The 24,324-nt window shown below is 31.4% G+C and overlaps 1 protein-coding gene across 1 annotated transcript; it reads right to left on the bottom strand.

The window, feature by feature from the left end:
- Window positions 1-371: 371 nt before the first annotated feature.
- Window positions 372-23,728, bottom strand: LOC143079088 (polynucleotide 5'-hydroxyl-kinase NOL9-like). Its single transcript, XM_076254257.1, has 13 exons — window positions 23,634-23,728; window positions 20,173-20,852; window positions 17,567-18,084; window positions 16,627-16,714; window positions 15,519-15,616; window positions 15,030-15,060; window positions 14,461-14,597; window positions 10,368-10,516; window positions 7,065-7,144; window positions 5,587-5,809; window positions 4,135-4,204; window positions 2,397-2,530; window positions 372-502 (listed from the first exon to the last, which is right to left on the bottom strand). Exons 2-13 carry the CDS (start codon window positions 20,844-20,846, stop codon window positions 389-391), a joined length of 2,316 nt encoding a protein of 771 aa, XP_076110372.1. The 5' UTR covers window positions 20,847-20,852; window positions 23,634-23,728; the 3' UTR covers window positions 372-388.
- Window positions 23,729-24,324: the final 596 nt, after the last annotated feature.

Raw genomic sequence — 24,324 nt, 5'->3', positions numbered from 1 at the left:
GTCTTACTGGACCTACTCCTTTACCAAATCTGAAATGACCTACAGACAAAACACATAAAATTCAGATATACTACAATCACATCTGTGTTGGGATTCAAGAAAGGGGAAAAAAAGGTATTTCATCTGGTAAACTCTATCCCAATTTATATACCTTCTTTTCCTAGTCATAGTTATTGCACTGTTAAGTGTGTTGGATGAGATGTTTTTATAAAGAATTCAGCTGAATATGATCCTTTCAGGAATCCTTTTCAGAAGACTCTAAGATTGATAATATGGTTCTATGTGTTCTACCCTACTGTTTACACACATTTTTAAATGGACAGCTTCATAGATCTTTAAATTGACATTGTAAATGAAAAATAAACTATCAGTGCTGTATATGAATTTATTATTCCTGATTTTCAGGAGTCTGTTTCCTCGGTTTAAGGTTTCTTTGTCTAAGTATCTGTGACCCAGTCGTCAGTATAGGATTTGTTACATAGAGAATTGGCCCATCACACTTCTGAAAATACAAGATTCATTCTATAGCTAACTAATTAAACATTAAACAACTATCATATCATCATACATTTCTTCAATTTTTGTATTATCACACTTCTTAAATGTATTTTCAAAATAAAGAGCAGCTACTCCTTTGCTTTGGATTATTCCAAGATCATGCAACTTTTGTGTGTCTTGAATTAATATGCCATATTTAGGAGATAACTGTATTGCATTTCAAGCTCCAACGACATCAATTGGTGATTTGATGGTAGCAAACAAAAATTTGCTGGCGACACATTGGTGACGCTTTGGCAATGCGTTATTGGAGCCAGTAAATGGGTATTTGCAACTATCAACTCACCAATTGATGCCGTCAGAGCTTAAAATACAATATTGTTATCTCAATACTAATGAAAATAAACTCATAGATATCAGGATTGAAATTTTATATTTAAACCAGATGCGAGTTTCGTTTACAATATACTCATCAGTGACGCTCGATTCAAAAAATGTTAAAAAAGAACCTGACAGAAAACGTCAAATCATTCATTTAAAATCAGTCTATGCTTGCGGATACATCTTCATGGCATAGATTATTTTTGCCATAATTTTAATGTTTTAGTAAGACCACTTTTTGGCCCCAAAATAAAGCAGTTTTACAAAAATTTTAAATGTAAACTTTTAGCTATTTATTGGAAAGTAGAATACCTCTGAAAAATAAATATGGACTGATTTTGACAATAAAATGAACAAATATCGGGTACTAGCATCATTCAGTCATGCTTAATTACTGAAATCTTCACAATTTTAGCATCTGAGGTAAATTTTAGACGGTTTCCGTCTAAAATGGATGGGGCTGCATTTGTGTTCATTCTTAATATTTAAATGTAAGTTGTATTTAATCATACTACATAACATATATAAATGTTGAGAGTGAACAGGGATGGGGCTACTTTCATTTTTTGACAAAAACCATCTGAAAAGTGAAATATTATGTATATTTGATAGATTTTTCATATTTAAGCTTGAATTTGAGCGTCTTTAAAGATAAAATTCACAGAAAATAATTGAATCGACTGAAGTAGACACATAACTGTTTAAAAAGTGTTAAAATCTTTCATCAGAGGAACTTAAAATTTGAGGCCAAAATCTGCCCTTACCGAACATACTTCTTTGCATTAAAAGTGGATGTAACTCTGTTATAGTGAATTTTCTGAAGGAATCTACATGGAATTTTCTTTTGATATTCTCAAAGCATTTTCTAATAGCAATCTTCTTCTATTCTATTTTACAATTCTATCATTTAGTTTAGCTTCTAATCACATGAGGGGCCTCAGTGGCCAAGTAGTCTAAGTACAGTACTGTAGTTCTACTAGCCAGTCAACACTGAAATTGTGAGTTCAAACCCTGCTTGTGCAGGTCCACTCGACTCCAATATTAATTGACTAGGATTGTCAGTCTTTCTATCAAAGTTTGGTGTTATTCTCCAGGGACCCTGGCTCCTTCCACTTATAAAAACTGACCACTAGGAAATAGCCAAAAAGTGGCGCTAAATGGCGTTGAAACACCAACAAGCAATCAATCATGATGAAATTTTTTTCCCGTATAATCCATACAAAATGTGTCATTTTGTTACAACCTGTAGCTTGAGAAAATGCTTGGTGACATATTATTTATATTATATTTTTTAACAAACATCAACTATGTTTTGGCAAAGTATAAATAAATCTTTCATTTTTAATTTATACTGCCATACCATATATGAGTTGGAAGTTTTCATGCAGGTTAAAGATCAAAATCAGCTCTCTCCATCAAAAATGTTCATAATTCAACTTCATATTAGATAAAATGCTATTTAAAGAATTGTTGACCACTGGTTTAACTAACACCAGTATATTTTGCAATAAAATTACCTGCTTGAACAAGACTTGACTGGGTAAGTTAACATTTCCTCTAATCACTGCATTGACCTTCTGCAAATCTTGTTGGTTTAGAGGTGTGATGATGTATAGCTCTTTCTCAACAGAGTCAATCCCTCTAACAATGCCTGTAAAATTATACAGAAGGAATTGATGTGAGAATGTCAAGTAAGTGATACCTTACTAAAAAAGATACATTATCACTGAACTAGTATATATATTTGTTTAGGGGCCCAGTCAGGATTCAACTTCGTCAAAATTATCTTCCCATTACGCCAGTTCATTTTCACAATCGTAGAAATGGAAGCCATTGTAGGGATGACTCGCTGCCAATTTTGCTCTCGGAAACCGATAAATTTATCCACATTGCACCATTACGATCCTCATATGTCAGTTGTATTTTAAAAGACAAATTTATCAACTAGTTAATGAGCATCAGTTAATGATCTTGTCTGCATTGATTCAACTTAAAACTATTGTCTGATCGGTTGTCAGGTGGAATTTTCGAAAATTCATAAACATTTAAAAAAATTCTAATTAAATATTTCGTGGAAGGGCAGACTAGATTTTTTTAGTGGTTGAAGACTATAAACCCTAGTTTTCACACACAAAAAATTATAATTTTTCGAAGATATGCATTTTCATCATCCAACTTGAAAGACTGTCGTCAAGTACTTTCAGTAAAAAAAATAGCTATTTGAACACACTACTCTGTTTTTGTGATTCATTAGATAGGTATTTCACTTGACCCATATATTTCATCTTTTAGCACTGTGATTTTTTTATGTTATGAAGTCAACCTGTAGCTTTGATATATAAAAATGATAGAATCTGAAGCGAGACGATGTATGAAATATTCTTGATTTGTACGATATCAAGACAAAATATTCAACTCAAACACGCCCTAACATAAAAAGGTGCACTCGATTTTCTCTTTTCGATACAATTGTTACCCATTTTTTGGAATTTTTTCTTGAGTCACATAATGGAAGGGCAGACACGAAAATTACTGAACTAATAGATAAATATGTTTTCCGTCCGTGGTAAAATTTAAAAAAAAATCGAAGGTTATGCATTTTCTACATCCAACTTGAAAGATACCCATGTCGTCGACTTGATATCTAATTGTTCTGCTTAACTATGTACTAAATAAATTGAAAACTTATGCAAATGGTGTTTTTAAAATAAAACACTTCGGAATTGAGAAGAAAATTATAATTTTGTTTGTTTCTTTTAACTTTTAAATTTTTGTCACTATAGTAAACATTACAGTAAGCATTTATCGCCTTCTCTAACAAAGAGCTTCGATTCTTTTGTTCTATTTCAACCGGGTTTCTGACTGGGGCCAGCTGAAGGACGCCTCTGGGTGCGGGAATTTCTCGCTGCATTGAAGACCTGTTCTGTAGGTGACCTTTTGCTGTTGTTTTCTCTATGGTCGGGTTGTTGTCTCTTTGACACATTCCCCATTTCCATTCTCAATTTTATAAGTTAACCAATATGTTGTGATAGTTTCATTGAAATATTTTTACCCTTTATGATGTGCTGTGAATAAAGGAGACAAACTTCAGGTTTTGATGCAAACAAATTTTAACATAGGTAAAATAAAATAAACAGTGCACAAGTCATTATAAAGCCTCTGTCAAAGAAAGATTAATTAATTCAAGAGATGCATTTGAACATATAACAGATATGAAAATAAGTATTTAAAATGTAATACAGAATTAGAACATACCAAATCCAAGACACTGACAAACAGGTGTGGTTTTAAAGAAAAATGGTGTGTCTTCATTTTCTCTCTCAGCCTGAAATGTTACAACAAAACAATAATTAAACTTTATTAATTCATAAGAAACTATTAATTGTTGAATAAATCAATTTTGTATTTTCATACATTTGGAGGATGGTGTTCTGCTAATTTGTATGTATGTGTAAATTTGTTAATAGATTTGTTATTTGTTTATTTTATTTTAATGTTATACAGTAGATTGACAGATTTAATTTTATGGTCATATGCAAAAGAAACAAAACATCAATGAATCAGGTCATTATAATTTGAAGATGTTTATAACTTTAATGTATTTGTCCACATCAAATACTTGGAACAGTCTTTTTCTTATGGACTGGAGTCATTTTACTTTCCACCCTTATGTTGTAAAATCAAAAAGCTGAAGAGCTCTGAGGGAAAAGACGGCCATTGCTTCTATTTTTTGGGAGGTATCTTTTGATAGTCTACATGCAAAGAATGAGCAAAAGAACAGCTAGAACATGTAGAAAGGTTGACATATATAGTTGTTTAGGGGCCAGCTGAAGGACGCCTCCAGCTGCAGGAATTTCTCGCTGCATTGAAGACCTATTGGTGACCTTCTGTTGTTGTCTGTTCTGTGGTCGGGTTATTGTCTCTTTGACACATTCCCCATTTCCATTCTAATTTTAATAATGAAACTAATTGTTGTTTATTGATATTTCATTTCCTTATATAAGTCAAGAATTCATCATGGAGTCAATTTGGACCAATGAGATCTGCACCTTCTAAATTAAAACATTTGATTAAAGTTGGGAGTTAATTATCTAAAATTCAATTGAATTTAACAACTACTACAATATATTTTAGAATTTTAATTGTGTACCACTGAACGGCAAGCTATGACCATTCTCAATTTTTTGTGACAGTATTCTAAAGATTTTTTAATTTTTTCTCAAGAAAGTGAGGACTGAAAAATCTATTCAGTAGTATTTTTCCATTGATAAAGACTTAAGTTCCCAGTTACAACTCTCATCACAGGGACACATGTACTTATAAAAACCAATATGATTGATATAAGCTGAATTGGAGAAAGATTCTAAAAACATAAGAATGAAAACTGCAGTTGCTCTCCCCAATCTCAACAGGTATAAACTACAAAAAGCAACATTTTTATTATTTTTTATATTTTTTTAACCATTACAATAATTATTTTGGTACACACAATTTTGTTTAAATAGACTACTTATCATATACTAAATGTCACATTTTAAGTGTTCAGATACATTTACTTTTATTTTAGTGGATAATTACTCATCAATTGAGGTGCTCCTGAATTGAAGCCGTCTTTCCCAATAAATTTTTTTTAGCAAGAAGGCTCCAAATTTTAAAGTGACGAAGAATTTATTGCTTCAATTCTAGTAAATAAATATGTGTACTTACTTCAGTAAGGTCAGCATTACATAACGCCACCAGACAACCATTAATAGCATACAGTATTTCTGAATTATCTACTTCTGTATGGGCTACATGTATAGCAACAGACTTCCATGGTACTGTGTATGGAGTTGTAGAGGTCAAGGACAAACCAGGTTCAAGATTATTACACAAGTAACTATACAAGTTCAAATCTCTGTGATCAAAAGGTTTATATCGGCTTATCTGGCTGAAAGATTAAATTAAAAGTCTTTTATGAAGTGTTAAATATAAGAAGATGTGGAATACGTGCCAATGAGACAACTCTCCATCCAAGTCATTGTTTTATAAATGAAAGTCATTACTTATTCTCAAACATCAACAAGTTGTCACATGTTTGATGTCTTTATCATTTTTACAAACAGAGAAATTTTAAATCTAAAGATTATGCACATTATTTTATGCATGAGGCACTTTTTATTGAGGGATATTGTAACCATGCTACCCAAATTTTATTCCCCCTTTCTTACTATTATAACAAAGTTGAGTAGCAGTATATACATATTTGTAATTGTTCACATATTTGGCAATTTTAATCAAAATATTACTGTATGCCTACACTGTAAAATTATGTCAACAAGCATTAGTTGTATATTTTATAAATGCTTTTATACTTTTTTTAAAAGTTTATGATACATGATAAATATAAATATTGTTATCCTTTTTCTTTATTTCACAAATCACTAGCAATTTAAATCTTTAAAGTTAGCTTTTTTTTTCCTTTTTTTTTTAATTATCCATGTAACATGAATTAATCAATGAAAAGGATTTTTTTAGATATAAGAAAATTATTTTATCCTGACTTAGGGTGATTTCTCGCAATTTGATTGGCTGATATTGTGCTAATAAATTTCAGTATAATTTTTTATTACATCAACTGGAATTATCTCCCTTATACCATTGACCTAATAAAAAAATTTAAAAAAATTAGTTGATTTATAGTCCAAATATTTTTCATTTTTTAAACACTTTTAGATTAAATTTTTGAGAATATTTTGTTGATATTGTCCTAATGATTGAGTTAGAATATAATAATTTGTAATATAACAAAATCAGGATAAATTGGTTACACAGTGTGCAATTGTTCTAATACGGAATTTATCAGGGTCAATAAAATTCTTGTATAAGGACAATTGCACACTGTGTAACTAATAATAATGTTTTTAATGAATGTTTTGTTTTTACTTTTTGTGAATCTAGTCATTTTCCATATAATGAAACTCTATATTGTAACATAGAACTGTAAACCAACTTATTTTTTTGCGTTAAGCCATTTCTATCAATTTTCTCTGCTAATCAATTTCAAGATTTTCTAATCTACTTGAAGTAGTTGAATAAGGAACAATATAATTTTTACATACTTGTGACAATTTATATTCAGGTTGTTTTTTCTCGCAAAAATAAGTTGGTTTGCAGTATAATACATTTGTACTTGAGTTACAAACCTCTCAAAAGGGTTTACAGCTGAATCTATAGTCAACAGTTCATACTCAGGTAAATCGTCCATATATTTCAACTTTTCATCCTGTCAACAATTCATATAACTCATTTTAAAACACTTTATATTAGTGGTTATGCTGATTTATCAAGTTGCAAATTTTCAATGGTAAAAATAAAGAAATAGTCAGAGGACAAATTGGACAAGTATTCTCCAACTGAGACCAAAGAGAAGGATGTTTGTTACATAAAGTCAAAAACGAAAAAAATCCATACCTTGCATGACAAAATTTGAAGTGGTTCAAAAGAGAAAAATCAAAACATCCTCATTTACACTAAAAACAATAAACAAAAAGCTAACATGGCAGAAATCAACAGAGGAAAACCACTGAATTTAGGGCTTTTGACAGGCACATAATGAAACTCATGTATGAAAAATTTACAATTACATAGAGGTCTACAGGGTCATGTATGAATACATAGTCCCTACCTGTTAAAAGTTCATTGTAATGGAACGAAATTCTAACTTGATCGATAACTTGTCATGGTGTAAACTACATAAAATAACAAACAAACCTACCACTAAATTCTTTAATCAATTTACAAAAGAAAAGGCAAAAATTGTGAAATTCTAACTTGATCTGTAAGTTGTCATGATAAAACAATACACCAAATATCAAATCAATGTCTTTGAGCATGAAGAAAAAAAGTCTGGAAAACTTATTTGCTAGACTGATAGATGGACAGACAGACAGACAGTCGGACAGAGTGCAGACCTAAAGTCCCCTTCGACTTCATCACTTCATTGGTAGGGGACTAATATTGATCATATTTGCATAGTGGATTTTCCATTACTGTGTATTATAGAAAAATCATCAGTTTGATTGTCAGTCACACTGTAATTGCAATGTATGACAAATATGTATATCAATTCAACAGTCTGCGACGTTAAGCGGTAGCCCGAAGCCCGTGTCTAGTTTAAATAAGCTCGGACTAGTTAACATACACTGCCGATAGTCCGACCGGTCTAGTGCATATCTTTGTGCACTTTTTTAAACGTTACCGTAAGTTAACGTAGAATGTCACTCAACGCCATCGATATTAATAAACTGATACTCTCTTCCTTGCAAAAATTCCATAAACCAGTTTTGGTGGTCTCCCTAATAACCGATTGTTCAAAATAAAAAAAAAGCGCGAAAACCGTCAGTACCACGTGTTTTGAAAATGTCAAATTTTGGTAATTATTGATTGATTTATGTTGTATAGATTAAATAAAATATAATCATAACAGAAAATAAAAAAACATTGAACATTTTTGCGTCGGAAGATATTAATTCGTAACTGCCCGCTTGACATCTTGTGTATTTTAGACGATTGGTTATTAAGGACGACTTCAGTGACTGGTTACCGTTAATTTTATGAAGAAGTGGAACCAGTTTTGTTTTCATTTCGAAAGTGTACACATCATTTTGGTCACAAACATCGTTTAATATACATGGCTTCACTGTCGGAAAGTGCGAGACCATAAAAGGCACCAAAAAGGCTGTCTCGCAAGTCCGACTAAGTTACGGAGGCTAAATAAACAATACGAGGATAAACGGGTTCGAGAATTTAAAACTCATTGGACGGACGGTCGTCCCTGACCCTGGCTCTAGTACGAGAATCTAGGATCACCTAGTTATGTTTTGTAGCTACTGTAAGGAGCAAGGAAAAGGAGACAAATTTGTATCTGTATTTGTATTTGAACAGGAGTTGTTCAGCAAATTGAAAAAATAATATGAAAAATTATGAAGAAATTAGAATAAAAATTTTAACTGATTGATTTTCTTCTTTTCTTGGTCTGCATCAGAAAGGATGATCTCTTTAACTTCCAAAGTCAAATTTGAATGAGAAATTAATTTAAACAAAATGTGATGGCAAGGGGTTTATATCTACATGTATATATTTATTTTACATGTATGTCTTAAATTCAAAGAAAAGAGTCTTAAACAGTCTTGTCAACAGTTTTGAGAAGGTTTTTTTTAAGGAAAGTAGAATTTTTTATATTACATGGAGAAAAAACTCTATATTTTTGAAAAGTTATATACACTTCCTGATACAAAAATGTATCCTCAGAATGCAGGATTTTACATCTAATATTTCAAAATTTTCATGGGGGGGCATGCCCCCAAACCCCCCTACCTGGTTCAGATCACTTCGTGATCCTCACCGGTGACACAGATTTTATTTGGTCCAGTACATATGAATTCGGGCTAGTAATTTTTTTTGATAACTAGCCCATAGGGCTAGTGCTTCAAATAGTTTTTGGCACAGACTGATTCAATAATTACAGTGTGTGACAAATGTGTATCTATAATTACAGTGTGTGGCAAATGTGTTTCTGAAATAACAGTGTGTGGCAAATGTGTTTCTGAAATTACAGTGTGTGAAAAATGTGTATCTATAATTACAGTGTGTGGCAAATGTGTTTCTGAAATTACAATTTGTGACAAATGTGTTAAATTACTGTGTGTGAAAAATGTGTTTCAATAATTATAGTGTGTGACAAAGGAGAAGGTTCACAAAGGGTTAAAATTGGTCCTAAAGTTTTAATGTTTTTTAAATCGGGCCAAACAATTACACATTTGAAACAGAAATACTTGTGATAATACTGTTAAGACTAAAATATAATTTTTTAGCACTTTCCTTTAAAATTTTTGAAGCTATAACCCCTTAAATATACATTATTTGTATTTAAGGTAAATTTTGTCCAAAATTTTAATTGTTTTTGGCATAATTAACCTTGGCCGCCCTTCACGATCCAAACAGTTTTTTATATTGATGAATTCTATATCACATTTGAAATCTTTTGGTTACAAAACATTTTGGATCGTAGGCGGCCAAATTTTTCAGAAAACTTTTAGGTTTGAAAATTGCCCCAAATCATCTTAATTTAACAAAATGTCCAATATGGGCCTAATTTGGAGAGCATTACGTATTTTTATGAAAAGAACTGATTTATTGAGCATTAAGACTTTTGAAATAGATTCATTTACGAACCAATTTGTGAACATTTTGGTGTTTTATAATAAAGTTAATATTTTAGGCCATTTTGGGTCATAAGTGAACCTTGTCCTTTGTTTCTTTAACTGATTATTTCACCATAATTTCATCAATTTATGATGTATGTAATGATGTTTATATCATTTTTCACTGAATATTTTTTGTCAATATTGTGGTGATCTCAATTGTAGTTAATAAAATGATGTCATTATTTATCTGACATGAGCTTTATAAGTATTTTACATTTAAGCTAAATATAATATGTTTACCCATATCTTCCCTCTCCATCCTGGTTCTCTTTGCACAAATTTTGGCAACATCCTAGGAAAATTGACAACTGCTTTTTGAGTGTTGATCTGTACCAGTAATGATGGACAAACTAATCTGACAATATCTACTGTCAAGGCTAATCCTACACCTGTAAAAAAAAGAGGTCAAATCTGACAATATCTACTGTCAAGGCTAAGCATACACCTGTAAAAAAAACAAGAGGTCAAATCTGGAAATATCTACAGTCAAGGCTAATCATACACCTGTAAAAAAAAAAGCAAGATGTCAAATCTGACAATATCTACTGTCAAGGCTAATCATACACCTGTAAAAAAAAAAAGAGGTAAAATCAGACAATATCTACTTTCAAGGCTAATCATACACCTGAAAAAAACAAGAGGTCAAATCTGACAATATCTACTGTCAAGGCTAATCCTACACATATAAAAAAAAGCAAGAGGTCAAATCTTACAATATCTACTGTCAAGGCTAATCATACACCTGTAAAAAAAAAAGCAAGATGTCAAATCTGACAATATCTACTGTCAAGGCTAATCATACACCTGTAAAAAAAAAAAGAGGTAAAATCAGACAATATCTACTTTCAAGGCTAATCATACACCTGAAAAAAGCAAGATGTCAAATCTGACAATATCTACTGTCAAGGCTAATCATACACCTGTAAAAAAAAAAAGAGGTAAAATCAGACAATATCTACTTTCAAGGCTAATCATACACCTGAAAAAAACAAGAGGTCAAATCTGACAATATCTACAGTCAAGGCTAATCATACACCTGTAAAAAAAAAGCAAGATGTCAAATCTGACAATATCTACTGTCAAGGCTAATCATACACCTGTAAAAAAAAAAGAGGTAAAATCAGACAATATCTACTTTCAAGGCTAATCATACACCTGAAAAAAGCAAGATGTCAAATCTGACAATATCTACTGTCAAGGCTAATCATACACCTGTAAAAAAAAAAGAGGTAAAATCAGACAATATCTACTTTCAAGGCTAATCATACACCTGAAAAAAACAAGAGGTCAAATCTGACAATATCTACTGTCAAGGCTAATCCTACACCTGTTAAAAAAAAAGCAAGATGTCAAATCTGGCAATATCTACTGTCAAGGCTAATCCTACACATATAAAAAAAGCAAGAGGTCAAATCTTACAATATCTACTGTCAAGGCTAATCATACACCTGAAAAAATTAGAGGTCAAATCTGACAATATCTACTGTCAAGGCTAATCCTACACCTGTAAAAAAACATGAGGTCAAGTATGACAATATCTACTGTCAAGGCTAATCCTACACCTGTAAAAAAGCAAGAGGTCAAATCTGACAATATCTACTTTCTAGGCTAATCATACACCAGAAAAAAAAGCAAGAGGTCAAATCTGACAATATCTACTGTCAAAGCTAATCCTACACCTGTTAAAAAAAAAGAAGGGGTCAAATCTGACAATATCTACTGTCAAGGCTAATCCTACACCTGTAAAAAAGCAAGAGGTCAAATCTGACAATATCTACTTTCTAGGCTAATCATACACCAGAAAAAAAAGCAAGAGGTCAAATCTGACAATATCTACTGTCAAGGCTAATCATACACCTGTAAAAAAAAGCAAGATGTCAAATCTGATAATATCAACTGTCAAGGCTAATCATACACCAGAAATAAGCAAGAGGTCAAATCAAATCTGACAATATCTACTGTCAAGGCTAATCCTACACCTGAAAAAACAAGATGCTCTGCATGGTGCAGCTTTATACGACTGCAGAGGTTGAATCCTGAACAGTTGGGGCAAGTATGGACACAACATTCAAGATCTTGATACAGCTCTGAATTTGCATTGTGACCAAATTTTTGACATAATATAGGTTTCTGACCAATCTAATTAAAAACCGATCTCTCATCGCTCCTGCTTCTGATATGTCGCGTGGGAGATCTAACGAAACCCGCTTTGAGGTCACATGTGAGTGACCTCGTAGGTGTGTCCTTTTCGACCAATGAAATTGAGTCTTCCAAGATCTTGAAAGTTTAACGTAAGGTAAAGGGATGTAACTCATTTTATTTACGACGAAATCGTCAGTCAAAATAATTCATAAACTTTTTTGATTGGCTTATTAATAGGTCGTCAACTCATTTGCATATCATTATAAATTCATAACTTTTAGTTCACTCACATGTGACCTCAAAGCCGGTTTCGTTAGATCTCCCACGCGACATATCAGAAAACGGGAGCGATGAGAGATCGGTTTTTAATTAGATTGGTTTCTGACACAAAACAAATGTCAAGATCTTACAAATCTATTACACAATACTGTGCAATTAAGGATTTCTTCTTGAAACTTTTCAAACATTTGAAATTTGAGAAACTTTGAAAAATAAATTGAATCCCTTATAAAAATTGGAACCCCCCCAAACTTTTTGAATCCCCCAGGAAAAATTACCCAAAAACTTGATCCCAGCCTTACCATTGTTGTATATGGAACCTTGTAGTACAATTTCAGAGAGATCCATACACTTAAACACAAGTTATTGTCTGGAAACTAGCAAAATGCTTGTTTTTAGCCCTTTTTGGCCCCTAATTCCTGCATGAATGGGGCAATAACCCCAAAACTCTATCCCAGTTTTCCTTTTGTGATTTGAAACTTTGTGGTATAATGTCAGAAAAATCCATACACTTACACTTAAGTTATTGTACATAAACTACAAAAATGCTTGTTTTTGGCCCTTAAATCCTTAACAGTTGACACCATAACCCCAAAATGAATCCCAACCTTCTACTTGTGGTATTAAACATTGTGATACAATTACAGAGCAATAGAAATACTTAGACACAAGTTATTATCATGAAAGTAGAAAAATGCTTGTTTTGGGCTCCTTATGGACCCCTAATTCCTAAATGATAGAGATTATCATCCGCAAAATCAATCCCAACCTTCCTTTTGACGAATTGAACCATCTTCTTAAATTTCAAAGAGATCCATTCATGTAAACTAAAGTTATCGTCCGAATAATCCTACACCTGAAGAAAAAAAACATGAGGTCAAATTAGACACTATCTACTGTCAATGCTAATCCTACACCTGAAACTAGAGGCTCTAAAGACCCCTGCTGGACAACAGACACAAAGTGATGAGAAAAGCTCACTTGGCCCTTTGGGCCCGGTAAACGAAAAAAACAAGAGGTCTTAATTGACAATATCCACTGTCAAGGCTAATCCTACACCTAAAAAACACATACAGGTCAAATCTGACAATACCCACTGTCAAGCATAATCCTCCACCAATAAAACACAAGAGGTCAAATCTGACAATATCTACTGTCAAGGCTAATACTACACAAGGTAAGTACAAATGAAAACAGTCTGATATGCAATAGCACAAACTGCCATGTAAAAGAATCATTATTTTCCTACAGCCCTGTCTTGCTGATGATAAATGTTATGTACTCCTTATTTTGTTGTTATGTAATGTTATAAACAGTAACAGACTTTTGGTAACCTTGACTGATTCCTATCTATATGTAATGCAACGTAATGAAATTGTGCCATTATGGGACAAATTTGTAACCCACGGTATCACGGTATCATATCCTTAACAAATATGTGATGTAACCATACTAGTACGTAGTTCTTCGGAACTGGCCATAGAAATCCTTCAGGCCTACAAATAAGTATGGATTAATACGGATTTGATAAGGACTAAAGATCAGTACATTCCAATACTGTTTAGTAGGGATATACAACAGTTGTTTGATCAGTGTTCAAATAATGTGCATGTTGGAAACTGTCAAGGATATCCAAGTAATAAAAAAATAGGATTTGTCCAAGGACATACTGTAATGGGTATATAGAAAAAATCAAAAAAAATCAGCCCGATTTTTGTACACAGGAAACCCATAAAACCCTTGAATAGCCAGTTATAAATTGATTTCTTTGTTCTTTTAGAATACTGAATAGCAGTAATATCAGAAGATTTATTAAATCTGAAATATCTAATGAACACATCCAATTACAATATTCACAATTCTGCATATCAATTATCAATTATTACAATACATACAGTAACTTTTCCCTTACCTTTATTCCAGCCACAGGTATTTACTATCAGAGGTCCTTTCTCTTTCAAGTCTACATATTTAGAGAAGCATTTCTCTATACAGGTCAGGTATCTAGTTGGATCATCTGCTGGTGTTACTCCTCCAAAAAAACAGGAACTGTCAATAACAAATAAATATTGAGGTAAAGAAAGGGTATATATTCGATGTCAATGATTTAGAATAAAAATAATCTTGAAAACTAATTCAAAGTGTCGTGTTGCATTTGACCATAAAAATCTACAAGACTTATAGAATAGGATATTTTCTTTTCTTTCATAAATTTCCATAAAAATTTAAAACTACATGTATAACAAAGATTACTCCATTTACATCTTAATTAGGCATTTATATAAGGTGAACCATATTTTAAGCTAATTTTCTAACTAAACGTGTTTCTTACTATAAAATTTAATTTTTACATTAGATTGTGAAAATCAATATTGCCAAATTGCTTTCACTCTAAGAAGTTTGTCCCCCTCTCGTTGTTCAGTTTACTCCTACACCTGTATATATGTTTGGTCTTACTACAAATTAATGGTTCATACTTACAAATACTTACTCTGATGAGTAAATGGAGGTCCTGGAAAAAAGAGTGTTTCGGTTTGGTTTTTTTAATTGATAACTGCATCTAGACATAAATAAGTGTTTACTTTTTAAGTTATATTTCTTTTTTCATGTATTTACAGTAAAGCATACTTTCTTTAACCATAATGTTCATCAATTGTTGTTAATTACCTAAACAGACCTACTAAAAAAAAAACCAGGAAAACACTATTCAAAAGAGAGATACCCTCAGCCTCCATTGCCTTTCCAAATGCATTTATTTTTCATAAAGTAAAATTTTATCATGTTCTTACTTCTATCAATTTTTTGTGAAAAAGGGAGATAATATAGCCATCGAAAATTTCATTCAAAGGGAGATAACCAATTCATAACTATTCAAAAGCACATAACAAATGTTGTCAGGTAAAAATTATAGTTTAGTGGTGCCTTAAATACCAGCATATTTAGTAGTTGTTTGTCATATTATTTTCTAACCTAGTACTGGCTCAGAAACACAATGCAGGGAAACACAACCAGGTGGGGTAAACTCTGTCTGTCCAACATCACATTCAAGAAAGTAAACTCTATCAACTCTAAAATGAAATAAAAGTATGGCTACAGAAATACATGTACTTAATTGTATTCCTAAATATAATGGTTATGATGGCTGATTTTGATTAGAATATTTACCATTTATTCAAAAAGAGTATAGACTCGATACATTCAGACCCTGACTCATGGTATACTGGTATACACACTTTTATTTTGTTACAGACTGTACATGCTGTTTCTCAACTTATAAATGTTACTTGTTATTGTCAGTGTCGTTGGTTTAGTGACTCATTAAGGTATACCTCACATTTCTTAATATACATATTCTTATATTTAGATTATAATACGAACACAAAATCTTTAGAATTGTGACAAATTTTTAAAACCCCTTCTTTATTTATAGAAATGTTTCCAATTGGCAACTAACTGATATATGTAGTGTTTACAGTGAACTTCTCCACCAAACAGTAAATGTCATAAGCTATGTTCAGAGTGTTCTCTTCATTTAGAATATTATGGATCCTAAATATCCTTTAGCTATTTATTCAAACCACACTGTTAACAACTGTTTCACCAGATTGAATGAACATTTTATCACAATTCTTTTCAAAATATTTTACATAGTATGTATTCTTTAACAAAATGTGTGGATTTGTTAGTTTAGACAGATCTGTTGAAGATTAAAGATTTAAATGCACTAGGCTGAATGTTATATGCCTGAAATCTAAGGTTACATAATAATAACTTTATTTCAGACTTGCAAACATCATATAATGATTTTACTAACAACTACTTATATCTATAATTTAACATGTTTATGCCTCTTTAAAATCTTAAATTGATGTCAGCAGTATAGAAATACATGATTGTTATACAAATTTTACCACAATTGCAGAATCTTATCTATGAAATTATATATCAGTAAAAAGTATATAACATATTCAAGCATGTTAATTCTGAATTTTACCACATTGTAATTAAACCAAATGATCATTGTCAAATGATATTCATTTATGAAGTAATTGTTAAGATACTTATCTGTATCACTTACTTATCAAGTAGTGAGTTTATTAAATATCTGTTGAGTGTAGATTTCCCAGAATTCTTTCCTCCAATTATTGTAATAACAGGTGATGTTCCTACAATTGTCAAGTGTATTGTACAAAATTATTTATTTCGAAGAAAATTTATTCAAAACATAACAACATTGATTAAGCAAGACATACTCATCAATTTGATAGAACAAAACATATTCTTATAATCAAAATCCTTGCTACAAGGGTCGGGCATGCTGTTTTACTTATTGGTATGAAAAATTTTTCAGGATGCTGAGCTTTTGTCACAATGATACGCACCTTCAAATATTTTGACACTAAACTACCATTGGTTGACCTAATAATTATCAAAACAGAAAGCAGAGTAGTTTTATCTTATCCTTGTGAGTAATGAGTTGACACATGATCTGTATTTCAAGAATAATACATGTACTCATGTTATATCTTAATAGATTTGCTTAAATAATTATCATCTAATTTTGTAACATATTTATTTGAATTTAGGAAAATTGTCAGTGATTGTAAGCCACCACAAAAATAATTTTCTTCCCATCTCTTCTATCATCATTTTCTGTACCTAACATCAATTTCTCATTTTTTTCCTCCTTCATGAAATAACAGAGCCAAATATTTTTATTCTTTTGTTTGTATAAAATCATGTGGGTTACCATTATTTTTCGTTTTATAATATCTAGAAACCTTTTATACATATCTATCATTTAAATTGTACTTTGATACTATGCCCAGTGATGCATATGTTCATTATCAAAGAATTGTCTTACTAATCTCCCTGAATCTCAAAATATTTGCCAATAACTTTAACCAAGTTGTTGGATATCTTTTGTTTAAGATGTTGTTAGTCATCACAATATTTCTAAATATTATCCAAAATGAATTGGATTCTAAAATGGTAAAAAATTAATACATATACATTACCACTTTTATTTCTTATAAGTCTGCATGCTTTATCCTTTAACATCAAGTAGTGACTAGGGAATGTCAGTTTTGGTCTATCATCAAGCACAGTTAAACCTACTCTTAACAAAGATTGTTTCCATCTAGGTAAAGTATTTACATCTTCTTTTCTGTTGAAAATTTCTTGAAATGGTGGATACTGAGGAATTATCTCCATTGACCTTGAATTCAACTTGTCTATTTTCATTATGGCTGACATAGTTTCAGAAATATTTTCTCTTTGTTTCAAACCAATTTTCAGTTCCGCTAAAATCTTTTTGGCCAGTGCTTGGTCCTGCTCTATTGCTTCACTCTTAATGGTTAAAAAGCTATTTGAATCTGGCGAGTAAAAGTCATAATGTTTTGATGCTTTAAGATGGCTTCCAAACACAGAAACACACCCATACAATGGTTGCAGACGACAATTTCCTTGGAAACAAACCTCAACATCTTTTTCCATTGCAAACAACAGTCCATCTTGCAAGTCTATGATTTTAACCCTAAAACATAAGTTTGATCAAATAAGTTTGAAAAAAAGGATGTTGAACAGTCAAAAGCATCACTTCCTAAAAATATAAAATTAGCTGATTTCATTTCAGATATGAATATATGGCTAAAACTTCATAGAATTGTTCCTAAAATAGGGGCATAAGATACCAGAGGGACAGTCGTCAAACTCATAGCCATGAATAAAAAAGAAAAAGACAAACAGACAAATAATAGAACACAACACACAACATAGAAAACTGAAGACTAAGCAACACGAACCCAACCAAAATTGGGGGTGATTTCGGGTGCTCTGCAAGGACATTAATGCAACGTACTGAAGTTATGCACACTGCAAAATATGGAGAATCTGACTTTAGCTGATCTAATATGAGTCAAAAACCTTTATGGACCTTGAAATAAGGACAGATTTATGAATCTCATTAAAATATCAGTCTGCCATACAAACGTGGAAGGTGCAAAATCAGAAGTTGACATAAGTGAACTAGGATTTGTGTTTTATAGAGCTGATATGATGTGATTTTTTTTATCAAATATAAACCTTAACAAATGATTACAAAGGACAGATTTTTTAATACCTTTTATATTTTTAATGTCAGAATTTTGGTATTATATCATGAGGAGAGTGGAATTTTTCACTATCTTTGGGATTGGGCACTTGACAGGAAAACAAATGACACTTGCCATCCTGAAAATTGCTCAACATACAATACATGTACCGAGAAGTATCTCAGCTTCATAATGATCCATCATATATTTTTGGACATATCAGAAGGCACTGGCTACGGTTACATGGAAATGTAACAATAATAAAAATATTATTGTTACATTGGAGACTAAATGCCAGAATGCATGGTTGGGTAAGGACCTGTTTAATTATGAATGTAACAATAATTATTGATGTTACGGTTACATTGCGTTATTGTTACATGAAAAAAAGCAATGTACGATGGGACTAGTAATATGTACTAAATAATAAAAGTTGAGGACATTTATTACATACATTTATAGCATACAATTTATTTACTGTAATTTTTTGTTTACAATGACAATTTCTACAAATCCAGTAAGTTGTTTTCAAAGTCCGACACATTTTTGATGAAGGAAATCAACAGTTAGCAAACTTTGCTTTTAATTATCAATTTGAGTCAAGTTATAAAGCTGTATGAAATGTATGTCTTTATATTGTTTCAGTTTCGTTTAAAACGCATCCCAAGTTTTATTTTTTTCACCAAAAACAAAATTGGTCCAAAGTATAATGACAGTAATAAGAGTAGGTGTGCAGTTAAATGCTTTAAAAAAGTGAAACCATTGAACTATATTTTTCGCCTTTGACAGTCACACTCCTAATCTTGAGCAGTATCTTTAAGAACATCAAAACAAAATTGGTCCAAAGTATAATGACAGTAATAAGAGTAGGTGTGCAGTTAAATACTTTAAAAAAGTGAAACCATTGAACTATATTTTTCGCCTTTGACAGTCACACTCCTAATCTTGAGCAGTATCTTTAAGAACATCAAAACCATTAATACGTAGTAAAACTATTCAATTTGTATACCATTTGTTGAATAATAATAGTATTGTTTAGTACATATGAAAGAATGAAGCAATACAACTATAGAAGATTTAAGTTTAATCAATCAAGCGTGCGTTGCTGTTTTTCATGTAACAATAACGTAATGTAACCATAGCCTTAGTAATTATTGTTACATTTGTAATTAATCGGTTCCTCACCCAACTTTGCATTCCGGCAATTAGTCTCCAATGTAACAATAATATTTTTATTATTGTTACATTTCCATGTAACCGTAGCCAGTGCCTATCAAAATTTATATGGGCTGAGCTACAAAATAAAATTTTCCATTACTGCCTACCTGAAATCTATTACATGCATTAGGCATATATACTGACTTGGTGAATGGTTTTGCTCTTGAAAAAAATTGTAATTCAGAAAAAAATCAACTTTTGAAACGTGAACATGTACAAATTCATCTATGCTTTATTTTGTGTACTGTTGAGCTGTATTAAGCCCCATGAGAAACCAATTTGCTTTGATTTAACTTAAATTATAAAACAGATACCCTTTCAATGTATCCTCTACTATGGTATGTTCCTCAGCTTCATCTTTGTCCACATTTATACTGTCTGACTTCCTCCTTTTCTTCCTGTTTCTCTTGGTATTTTTTGTACCTTCAGAGTCTTCTGCTGTAGAAGTCTTTTCTGGACTTGAAGCATCACCAACTTCTTCAATAGTTTGATCCTCATCAGTCAAATAATTTGAATTTGTGGAACATTTTCTCTTCCTTTCTGTCTGTCCACCTTTTCTTTTTTCTCTACCAGATATTTTCTCAGGGGCTGGTGGAGTATGTTTCTTTTGATTTTCACTTATTTTCTGGTATTTCTTTTTACTTTGAGCCCAAAAATTTGATGAAAACATGTCACCATCCTGACTTTGCTTTCTTTTATAACTTTGTCCAGTTACTAGACCAGATGTACTTGCATTGTCATCTTTTTCAGTAATTTCTGCCTTCTCTGAGAATTTTCCTAGCACTGGGTCTAAAGTTTTCTCTTTTAAAGTTTTCTCTTCTACATCTGACTTTTTCTCTCCCCTTTGCTTTGAAGGATCACCTGTAACATTTTTTACTAAGGCAGTTTTAGTTTTAGGTTTAGTTTTGCCTGCTTTTTTCAAAGGCTCAGGATCCTCTTGATGTTTCTTTGTCTTTTCTTTGCTCTTTGCTTTTTGTTTCTTTTTCATGGTTAACTATAATATAAAAGTGATAAAACTAACTAGATGTTAATTCATTCAATTTGAATCATTCCTTCGGTTTTTACCTATAAAATATATGTTGACAGCAACTTATTTTACCACTACCTACTTTTTATATTGTAACTAAAGTTTGGTCTTATCATTATCAAAGTCAGTGACCATATGATTAATTTATATCATTAAAACAGAAATTGATGTTTTAACAACATATAGTATTTTAAGAAAAATCTATGGAGTAGAATAAAAGATTTAATGATTTTAAGACAAATTTTAGAAGGTTTTTCATCCATTTTATGTGCTTTCTACAGTATACCAATATTCACCCATATTGAAAGAAATCAATCTGTAATATATTTCAGATAATAAAATAGATAAATGCATTATTTTTTTCAATTTTCAGTTGAATTTCAACGAGCCAAGGTTGTAAGAAAGTTTTAGCAAAATCTGCCACATAGCACATTTACTGTTCCTTGACCTTTAAAGCAAACTTTATAGACAATAGAAAATCAAGAATTAATTCAATATTCAAATAATTTCCTTCATACCCATGTCATAGCAACAACATTTTAAAAGGTGTATCAGAGAGGCCAATACTTTGTTTTGAATATTTTGTCTGACCTGAGATAAAAATTACAAATCATGAAAATAACATCCAGGCAGAGTAAATAAAACCAAAGGTATGGAGAACAATAACCTGTACTTTTGCAACAAGGAAGTGAATGCAACAGCCAATTGTGGTTTTTTAAGACCTTCATACTTGAATATGTAGGGACAGTTTGGACAGTTTGGAATCCCAGTACATACCTAGAAAACAAACTAGGAAAGCCGCAAATACAGAGCAACTACATTTACAACAAACATAGCTGGCATTATGGCAAGTATGGTATGGAATTTTCTCATTTTTGAATGTCATATGATTGCCTATTATTGTTACATCCACTTCATTTCAACTTTAGTGGTTAGTTGTCTCATTGGCCACCATACCAATTCTCCTTATTTCTATATTTTGATATTCCAAAGTAGAAAGTTCCATAACCAATATATATATATTGAAAGAATTTAAGTGGAAATTACTGGCAGGGAGAAGATCAAACAGAATTATATAAATGAATCACAAAAGATTAATCATTTACAAAATGTAGTTAATAGTAAAGCCAACATCCCAACAACAAACATTTGAATTGTTTTACATTGTCTTATCAGGGTCTTTTATAGCTCACTATGTGGTATGGGCTTTGCTCATTGTTGAAGGCCGTACGGTGACCTATAGTTGTTAATGTCTGTGTCATTTTGGTCTTTTGTGGATAGTTGTCTCATTGGCATTCATACCACATCTTCTTTTTTATATTGTCTAGAATACTACAATTAATTGTTACAGCCACATCCAACAATCAAATATCTCATTAACTTAAAGAGACTCATACAAATATAGTTTATCTCTAATACTTTTCCATGATTCTGAGTTCAGCCAAATCAGAAAATGGGTCCGGACTTGGATTCCAAAAGGGATTAGCTTAATGTATGTATCATCAGACAATGCCAGGAATATATTGGATTACTCTTTTTGAACAATTTAAAAAAAAAAGTCTTTTTCTTCAAAGTAAGGAACTGAATTCATTGATGAATGATTATGGTTCCTCATTCTCTTATCTCAATTATTCTTTATAATACAAATATACTTAACATGGACCATACTAGTCCAAATAATTATCTTGAAAGGCTGTTTTAATTTTTTATCTTAGGAAGGTGTCATTGAAAAAATTTTAAATAGCCTTTCAAGACGTCATAATTATTTGGACTAGGACCTATTTTAAATTTTTGCTTTGATGCTTTCCTGCATCGATGTAAGGGGTCAAAGAAAAAAAAAATATTTATTATATTATAATTATTTGGACTAGACTAGGACCATGCATAAATTTCACAAGATGTAGCAGCTTTTCCTTGTTTTCTACTGCATAGTGGCGACAATTGCTTGGGGGAAGTCAAGGCATAGACTTGCACAACCTGTTGAAAAACAATTCAGGTTCCCAAAAATTCAAAAAAAATATATTAATAAACTGATAAAATGATAAAGTTGAGCATACTGGCTTTCTGGTTCTGGTATCTATGATGAGTTTATTTATTTTCTGCTTCTGTAACGGTTTATTTCTTCCTCTGTGATATTTTATTTTAATGACTTGACAGTATCGTAACTCTATCCCTTCTTAATAAGTCTATTTAAAGGTTTTGTTAGTTTCTGAGGTGAATACTGACATTTTTGTGCTTTATAAAGAATATTTCCATAAAATATTGGATGTGAAATACCTGAACGTATAAGAAGTCTGCATGTTGAGCTATATTTATGAATGATGTCCTTATACAGATGATAAAATTTAGTAAATGTTTTGACTAGTTTGTGATATCGAAACCCTGGTGTAATAATTTTTCAGTAATACATAAATTTCTCTCGTTAAAATCTAAAACATTGTTACATACACAATAAGTTTAAAATCTAAAACATTGTTACATACACGATAAGTTTTTTCTAATAACTATTTAATAAGTTAACTACCCAGATAGAATTTAACGGCAAAGGAAAAAATATCCCATGGAAATAAATTCCTCCGGATAAAAAAATAACAACATCTACTATGACATTTTTTCCTCTGGACCAAATTTCACCCGGATATAATTTTGCTTTACACTTCTTCTCCTTTTTTACTGCATGGTGGCTTGAAAAGAAGCATGAAAAATAAACAGTAGTTTGATTGATGGAAATGCAGAATGTGGACTTACATTAAAAAGTAAAACCTAAAATATCTTTCTTAAACGTCAATAAAATGAACCAAATCAAAACATGCGGTTCAGACTACTTTCACTTTCTACTTTCGCTTTTGGAATTTATCAATGTCACCAACACGTTTAAAATAAGGCGTACTTTACTTTGCATACGATTCAAGCTTATTTCTGATAAGTTTATCAAGAGATTACTTCCCTTGCAGTTATTGGAAAAGCCGATAAAAACATCCAAGTGCTTAGACAGCAATTGAGAAGTCCTAAATTTTATAAATGTATTTGAATTTAATTCTTATGTATATAGTTCACCATTTTATAAAGTCTTTCAAACGATTATACTCTCACTAATGGCTTTTGACTTGTCTTAGTCCAAATAATTATGACGTCTTGGAAGGCTATTTTAAATTTTTGCTTGGACTTCTTGGAAGGTTTTTTAATTTTTTGCTTTGACGCCTTCCTGCGATGTAAGGCGTCAAAGAAAAAAAATAATAGCCTTTCAAGATGTCATAATTATTTGGACTAAGACTTGTCTCAGAAAATTGTACAGATTATTGTTTACACAAAACTAGTCTATAAAAAAAAAAAAAAAAAGTGTATTTATTAGTCGCTTTGGTGATTTTAATTTCATTACATTCACTTATTCAAATTGATGTCTTGAACCAATAAATATTATTGCTATTTGGAAATTTTT

The sequence above is a fragment of the Mytilus galloprovincialis genome, chromosome 1 (genome assembly GCF_965363235.1).
Source record: "Mytilus galloprovincialis chromosome 1, xbMytGall1.hap1.1, whole genome shotgun sequence".
NCBI classification, from domain to species: domain Eukaryota; kingdom Metazoa; phylum Mollusca; class Bivalvia; order Mytilida; family Mytilidae; genus Mytilus; species Mytilus galloprovincialis.
Note: the sequence above shows the minus strand (reverse complement) of the source record. Positions and strands in the feature narration are given on the sequence as shown.

What these genes read in the sequence shown, in the direction of transcription:
- LOC143079088 (XM_076254257.1), bottom strand. Translation starts at nt 20,846, where the DNA reads ATGAAAAAGAAACAAAAAGCAAAGAGCAAAGAAAAGACAAAGAAACAT. An exon ending in GATGGAGAGGGAAGATATGG is followed by an intron (nt 7,145 to 10,367) that starts GTAAACATATTA and finishes AATTGTTGACAG; the next exon opens with GATGAAAAGTTGAAATATAT. An exon ending in TTGTCAGTGTCTTGGATTTG is followed by an intron (nt 2,531 to 4,134) that starts GTATGTTCTAAT and finishes ATAATTTTACAG; the next exon opens with GCATTGTTAGAGGGATTGAC.